Source organism: Pectinophora gossypiella, chromosome 27, assembly GCF_024362695.1.
Source record: "Pectinophora gossypiella chromosome 27, ilPecGoss1.1, whole genome shotgun sequence".
NCBI lineage: Eukaryota > Metazoa > Arthropoda > Insecta > Lepidoptera > Gelechiidae > Pectinophora > Pectinophora gossypiella.
This window is the reverse complement of record NC_065430.1, coordinates 5,525,110-5,533,251: the sequence shown is the minus strand read 5'-3', so window position 1 is coordinate 5,533,251 and position 8,142 is coordinate 5,525,110. Positions and strand designations below refer to the sequence as shown.

Below are 8,142 nucleotides of genomic sequence, written 5' to 3'. Positions count from 1 at the left end.
TAACTGACTCGGTCAGCTCGCACTGTGTAACCTAGGCTTAAGTCATGTCGTGCTGTCAAAATCGCGTGGCCCGCATGTTATGGAAAAAAACAAACTAATCGATTGCGAAATTTATTGAATCGATCGATTTATTCACGTTGCGCGTGTTAGCCCTGCTGAAGGTGATAATTTAACATGTTTTTTTAAAAATCAATAGCTACATAAAAATGCGAAAAAAAAGAAAAAAGCTTCGATCTAGAACATAGATTTATTAAATTATTATTCCATACAATATTTGAGCCACATTTGCTTCGTAATAAATAATTTTGTGACGGAACCCATCTCGTGAACAGCTCACACTTAACCTTTTTTTTATTATTATTTAATTATTATAAAAAAATCAACATTTACTACTTACATTAATTACAACAACCACAATAATCCATTATATATATATATATTATTTAATTATTATACATAATATAAAAGTGCATTTCGTCTAAAAATATTGTATTTTTTTTATATAATATAATATCTTTGCAAGTAACTCGATGATTTAAAAAATGGATATTGACGGAGACCTTTTCAACCGCTTAGACGATCAATCGCAATTGTCTACTCGTTCCATTTTCGATTTAGCGCAAAAAAAACATAATAAAAAAATAAAAACTTTGTATTTTTTTTTTATTAATTAATTCTCACTTTGTTCGTCACGGGTCAGACATAAATATATACAGGTGTTAGTGACATCGTAACGAATAAGGGGGATGGTTCAGACCATGATTCTGAGTTAATTTAAATAAGTTGAATTTTCCGTCGCAAAATTCATGTTTTTTTTTATTTATTTTTTCAATTCTATACTTTTACGATCGAAAATTCCACTTGATATTAACTCAGAATAATGAGCTGAATCATCCCTCTCAGTATTCGTTACGATGTCACTTACACCCTGTACAGTCATGAGCATATAATGTACCCACTTTAGGACTCTGTCGCACTAACATATTTGACATTTAGTGAGACTTACAGTTCAATTCGTCAAAAAAGTTAATGTGACATGGTACCAAAGTGTATACATATTAATGCTCGTGACCGTACGTGTAACAAAATTGCCAATTCCGCTTGACCGTCTAAGGGTTCCTTACACTAACATACACACTCACACATATTTTTCGTTGTCTATATAGGAATAAGCTTCGAGCAGTCAACATAACATCAGATCAATTGTACTTACACATAAAGGCATCGGTCAAAAACAAACGTCAATTTTAATACCATCTAATTATATTCTAATTTGCACCTGTCACTTTCTTATTCACCGAAAAGGAAAGGGACGGACGATCGCAACGCATAAAATTTGTGGGACACACGTCAACTTCACGCGGCAAAAAAAAACTTTTTTTTTTTTTTTTTTTTCGCGGGTCATTCGTCGAAGCAACACACATTCTCAGTTGCTCAGTGATAAATTAAAATATTTTAGTTGAAAAGCTTATTATACAAACATTTTTTCTCAATTAATCTGATCTATTTTGCGCGTGTGACTGTTCTGTGTAATTGGATTTTTACTGTGACTTATTTGTGAAGTGAAAATCTTAAAAATTCGTGACACCAACAGAGTTTCAAGCTTAAACACAGTGCTGAACCGTGTTCGTTAGTTGGAAGGAACTGCGGTCTGTGTCGCTCTGTGTCGTTTTGCTGTTGTATTGCTACGTGCCATTGAGCGCCGTATGTTATTCTACCTACATACAACTATTGCCTAATTGTTTACTTCAGAACTATGGCCTCCAAGTGTGACGGATGTGGTAAAAATATTCTGGACTTACATTACATGGAGTGCTCAAAGTGCAGGGGTACATATGACTTGCTTTGTGTAAACATGGCCAAAGACATCTTCAATAATCTTACTGAAGAAAAGAAGAGCCAATGGTTATGTCCTTCCTGTGTCTGCCAACTCCCTAGAGGAGACAATAGTGCCACTCCCGTACGACATCTCGCATCCGGCTCACCTACGCTAAACAATACCTACACTAAATGCAGCGAAAATAATGTAAACATGTTGCGGGGCAGTAGGGCGAAGGTACATAACCAGACCCTCGCGCCTGTCGCCACCCCTCCTGGTAACTTTGAGTTGCAAATTTCGACACAACTTACTGAAATTAAGGAATACCTGGACTTAAAATTGAACGCGGTTAAAGAAGAAATCCTTGCTGAATTGGCCAAAAAGGTTAGTTTGATGGAGAATTCGGTTCAAGAAATAAGAAGTCAACATATTATATTAAACGAAAAGATCCAAAAATTTGATGATACTCTTAATTTTATAAAATTGGAACAAGAAAAAAGGGACCAGACTATAAATAAATTATCACAGGAAATTGTTGCCAGACAATTACATATACAAGAAAAAATAACGTTATACAGTATAATTACAAACTTAACGGTATTGTAATTCCAAGGGTTAATTTCGTCCGGGATCTTGGCGTAATGTTGGATATGAAATTTCTTTTCACAAGGCATTTCGATTATATCACACAGAAAGCGAATAAAATGTTGGGATTTATTCACAGGTGTTCTAAGGCTTTCCATAAGGTTGATTCGCTTAAAATTTTGTACTTTGCATATGTCCGAAGTATTATGGAGTATGCGTCGCCGGTCTGGTCACCGTCGTATATAACTCATAATGCTCAACTTGAATCGGTTCAGCGCAAGTTCACTAGAAGGTTATATTGTCGCCTTAAGAAGAATGGTGACTATGATGAAAGGCTGTCCCACTTTTGTATGCACTCACTTGAAAACAGGCGAATAATTGCAGACATGAAGCTTCTGTACGACGTGGTAAATGCTCTGCTGGACTGCCCTGCGCTTACGGAGCGGATATTCTACTGCACTTGGACTGGTCGCGTGAGGCGTAAACGTTCCCTATGCCCCGGCTTGTCTCGGACTAATTATGCCAGAAATTCAGTCATACATAGGATTATCTCGACATATGAGGAGCAATTTGCCTCTGCTGACATTTTCTTCCTCGCAAGAAATGAATTTATAAAATTCGTAGTGAGACAGTTTCCTGTTTTTAATAATGGATCAGATACAGAATCATAGCAGAAGTATTTATTAATTTTCTAAAACTGTGACATCGACAGACACGCAAAACTTCAAACAATTACACAATGATTACACATATTCACACAAACATTCACACTCGCCAATTTGCAGCAGGTTTGTTTCTTTCTTTCTTTGCAGTTAAATGCTAGTTATTATTGTAATTATTCTAATTAATCTTTATATTTCACTTTCCGCTTTATAAAATTTAATTTGTCAAACTTTGTAATTGGCTAGTTTAAGATTTTTAACATCGCAACTTTAATTAAGATTATTATAAGCTGTAAAGTTTGCAATAAACGATTAAATAAATAAATAAATAAAATCTGAAACTGGCTTATAATAACCCGACAGACGCACGTTAAGCCGTTGGTCCTCGTTACTACTTACTGATGTAAGTAAGTAGTCGTTACATGAGCCATGTCAGCCTTTGGCGGCTCAATAGTAACCCTGACACCAGAGTTGATGAGGTTGGTAATTCACCTCACAACCCACACGATAGAAGAAGACCCGACAGAGTTAAGTTGACACATGTCAAACGGGTTGCATATCAGCGAGACGTCTATTTGATTCGCCCGGGTTATTCATTCATTTTAAAATTCACAGCTGTCAATCATCCGTCCCTTTCCTTTTCGGCGGGTAAGAAAATGACAGGTATAACTTAGAATAGAAAAAAAGCGTCTGCAGGAATCGGGGCCAATGACATTCAAACCAGGTATGCTCAAAAGTGACAGCTAACATTTCAAGGTTAGCCCAGCTGACGTCATCCCACCCTGAGTTGCCATTTCATAAAAAAATACGTCCAATGTTTCTAATTTACTTTGCAAGAAAATTTTGAACTTTGAGTAAAAGATTTACTTACAGTTTTAATGTTATATATATATATATATATATATATATATATATATATATATATATATATATATATATATATATATATATATATGCGTATCACGTTCACGCACGTTAAGCCCTTGGTCCCGGCTATTAGCCGTAAAAACACCTCCACAAATCCGCATTGGAGCAGCGTGGTGGAGTATGCTCCATACCCCCTCCGGTTGATTGAGGGGAGGCCTGTGCCCAGCAGTGGGACGTATATAGGCTGTTTATGTTATGTGCCAAGTAATAGTAATTAAATACATTAGTCAGTAATTCGGAAAATTTTCAATAATAAAATTCACGTCCTTGGAATGTTGGAGATACCAATTTAATGGTAACACTTACGTCATCAATGGGCTAGCAATGGCGGCTTGTCATAGGATTGAGCATACCTGGTCATCTTATACCACGCATAAAACAATGTACGCGCTTTCAAATTGGAATGGCGGGCGTATCGGAACGCTAGTTACATACTTTGTAATTATTTACTATAACACGATATCTACCTTGCGGGGCAGACAGAAAGATGAATAATCTATTTTAGGGTTTTAGAAAATAACAAAATCTAAAAGATATTCTATGTTCTTTAGGTCTCAGAATACAGCATACTAAATTTCATCGAAATCGGTCTAGCGGTTTAAGTGTGAAAAGGTAAGCAGACAGAAATAGATAATTTCTTTCTTTTTTTTTGATAGGTTTGCTGTTGGCCCCAGACTTGCCCGAAGGCATTGATGGAGCCCAGAAGGTGCCTGTTCACTCTGGCCTTGAGAGCACCCGGAAATATAGAAGACGGCAGAGAATACCAGCATTGAAAATTAAGAAGGTAATTTCCAAAATTCCCTGTCTACCCCAGAATGGAAATAGCGTGATGAAACTCAAAGCATGGAATTAGCGTTCAAATACAACTTGCGACTATAAACATTTATACTTGCTAACCCCCTAATCGATTAATTAAAATATTTATATTTATAACGACAAAGTGGCGTGTGGGGATAACGGGGGGGGGGGGGGGGGCGCGATAATAGGCGTTTTATAAGCATTTTATAAGCGCATATAGGCTTATAAGTCTTATTACATACGTATATAAACGGAGGAGGGTTTTGGAACCCTGTCGCACTGTCATATTTGACATTTAATGAGACTTACGGTTCAATTTGCCAAAAAAAGTTAATGTGACATGGTATCAAAGTGTATACATATTAATTAGTACTCGTGACCGTTCACACCGTCTAAGTTTATTTCAAGTTATACCTGTCATTTCCTTATCCGCCGAAAAGGAAAGGGACGGGTAATCGACAGGCATTAACCGTCCCTTTTTAGAATTTATGGAACACAAAAAAAAACCCAAAATTTTACATTGGCCAATAACCCGATAGAATTAAGTTGACAGCACACGTCAAGCGGGTCGCATATGAGCGAGACGCTGTGAACACGGCATAATGCTAGGGGGATGATGAATCATATTTGTGGAACCCTCCATTCATATAGTGACGCCTATTAATATTTACAATTATAAGCAAAGGAATTTATTTAACATCAAAATTATCTTTGAAACCATTTTTTTAATTTGATTTTTGTTCTCCCCCCTGGTCACCCCCACACGTCACCCACCCGATGTCACCCCCCAGTCTAGTTAAGTGGGGACATGTATGTGATGTCGTCCCACGGGTGGCGGTAGAGTGGCTGCTTCATCCTCTTCTGGTCGAGGTAGTGGCCGACCAGCCCGATGGTGCGGCCGAGGACGAACAGAGCGTTGATGGAGCCCATTTGTATGTAGTTGTTGCCTTCCTCTCTGTGGACGAAAGGGGGGAATTAGTTAACATTTTCAAGGACAGAACGTCTAATGACGTTCCGATTCTTATTTCTATTATGAACCATCAATGACCCATGATCTCTGTCCGTGAAAGGGTTAATTAAGTATGTGTGTGCCATTCCATTGCCTGTTTTTTCGTTTTTTCTTTCTTGTACTCTGATCCTATCTGCCTAAAAGTTAGCTGTAAATGTATTTTTACATAGCTTTTGCGTTTTTTATAACTTGATATTTTTGTTACCCACCCAATGTCACCCCCCGTCTAGTTACATCACTGACCACATCCTGTCTAGTTTTCTTCTATCGTGTGGGTTGTGAGGTGGATTGCCAACCCCATCAACTCACCCTTACCCTGTTTAGATATCCTCCCCCCCCTTTTTAGTTAAGGGGACATGTATGCACGGCTCATCACTGACAACACCCTGTCTAGTTAGTAGGATATACTCAAACCCCCCCCGCCGCCCTGTTTGGTTATTCAAATTCAAAAATATCTTTATTCAGTACGTAACATAGTTACACTTTGAATCGTCAATTTTTACATAACGAACGTCTCATCCGCCTAAAACTGCTGCAGCTTTTCACAACCTTTACGGGGGGACATGTTTTAACGAGATCAGTGACCCCGTCTAGTCAGTTTTTCTTCTATCTTGTGGGCCGTAAGGTCGATTACCAAACCCATCAACTAACCCCTCCTGTCTAGTTATAACCCCCCCGTTTAGTTAAGGGACATCTTTGAACGGCACATCAGTAACCCCATGTAGTCAGTATGATATACGTACTGCGTGAAGAGCTGGCAGTGGCGCAGCATGTCGACCATCGCGCACGCGACGATGCCGTCCACGTTGAGGATGAGGTTGGGCTTCTTGCGCGTGGTGATGGCCTCCACGTCGAGCGCGTACCGCGTCACCGGCCACGCGGGCCAGCGCGCCGTCACGTACGCCTTCAGCTCGCGGACGCGCGAGTCCGGGTTGTTTATTGACTTTACCCTGAAAAGGAGAATAAACATCCATATAAGAACTACGCCCGTATTCTAGAATGAAGAAGAAAGAAACAAACAAAAAACAACTTTTTTCTTCTGCATAAACTTCTTTCACCCTAAGGTTGCCTGGCAGTAATTTCTGTTTAGCAATAAGGCCGCCTATTGTGCTAATTTGTATTCGTACGTTCTCAAGTGAGTGATTGAATTACTGTAACGTCACTACCTACTTACCTATTAAATTTTCGGGGACATATCACAAAAATCCCTTTGTGATCCCTAGTTTGGTTAGGACATTACAGGCTGATCACCTGATTGTCCGAAAGTAAGATGATCCGTGCTTCGGAAGGTACGTTAAACTGTTGGTCCCGGTCACTACTTACTGATGTAAGTAAGTAGTCGTTACATGAGCCACGTCAGGGGCCTTTGGCGGCTCAATAGTAACCCTGACACTAAGTTTGATGATGTTGGTAATCCATCTCACAACCCACACGATAGAAGGAAGAAGGATTATGATTTGATTTTGATTTGATTTGACCCTCACCTGTGCCCGATGCCCATGATGAGTTCCCCCTTGGCTCTCTTCTCGTTGACGAACTCCTGCGGGTGCTGCCCGCGGTCGTACGCCGCGCAGAAGTCTGCCGCCGCGCGGTCCAGCGCGCCGCCGAACCGGTCGCCCTGCGGGGGATATACAATTCAGAACAATGTCACAAGGTAATTGGGTGTTGTTACATAAGCTCACGTCTATATCCCAATTGGGGTAGTCAGAGGTATATCCATCGCAAGAAGAACTAAGAACCCACACTATATTTGTTTATTTTCTTTTATGCTTTTTTGTTGTGTTTACGTGCGTAATGTGGCGTCCAACATGGTAATAAAATATTTTCTTTCATTCGATACTTTATACAGAGGCGGAGGACAGTACGGCTTTGAAATAGACTACTCTGGGCGCTATCCCACTCGCGTCAGAGTACTGTGGGGCGGGAGGCAAGAGGGAAACCGTTGCTCATTTTTTCGTTTTAAAAGCGTGGCTCTTAAATTAGTGATGATGACAGTTTACATTTTTCTATAAGAATTAGGTAATTAGGAATATTACGAATACTGGCAAAAAGGTATGTCTCAGCCTGTTGCGCCATGCTATGGCACCATCCGGCGCTGGTTTTCAGTCAATATACTCACAATGGTCAGGAGTCCCGCGACGACTGAGGAGATGAGGTCCTTGCCGGCCCTGGCGGTGACCATGGTGTTGTGGGCCCCGGAGACGGCGGGCCCGTGGTCCGCCGTCACTATGAGGACCAGCTCGAAGAACTTGCACGCCCAGTCGGGGAGCTCGCGTTGGAACCTGGACCATTACAACACCGAGTAATGAATAATACTACACATAGAAATAGCCGGTTCGGTA

The 8,142-nt window shown here is 39.9% G+C and overlaps 1 protein-coding gene across 3 annotated transcripts in view; it reads right to left on the bottom strand.

Annotated features, from left to right (window-relative positions):
* Positions 1-4,781: 4,781 nt before the first annotated feature.
* The window catches only part of LOC126378821 (ATP-citrate synthase), a 55,130-nt gene continuing 51,769 nt past the window's right edge, over positions 4,782-8,142 (bottom strand). For all 3 annotated transcript variants that reach the window (XM_050027242.1, XM_050027241.1, XM_050027243.1), the window contains exons 20-23: positions 7,920-8,082; positions 7,285-7,418; positions 6,544-6,750; positions 4,782-5,746 (exon numbers count right to left, since the gene is read on the bottom strand). In XM_050027242.1, the coding sequence (XP_049883199.1) occupies positions 5,584-5,746; positions 6,544-6,750; positions 7,285-7,418; positions 7,920-8,082 (667 nt within the window). In that variant the 3' untranslated portion in view covers positions 4,782-5,583. The remainder of the gene's footprint in view (positions 5,747-6,543; positions 6,751-7,284; positions 7,419-7,919; positions 8,083-8,142) is intronic.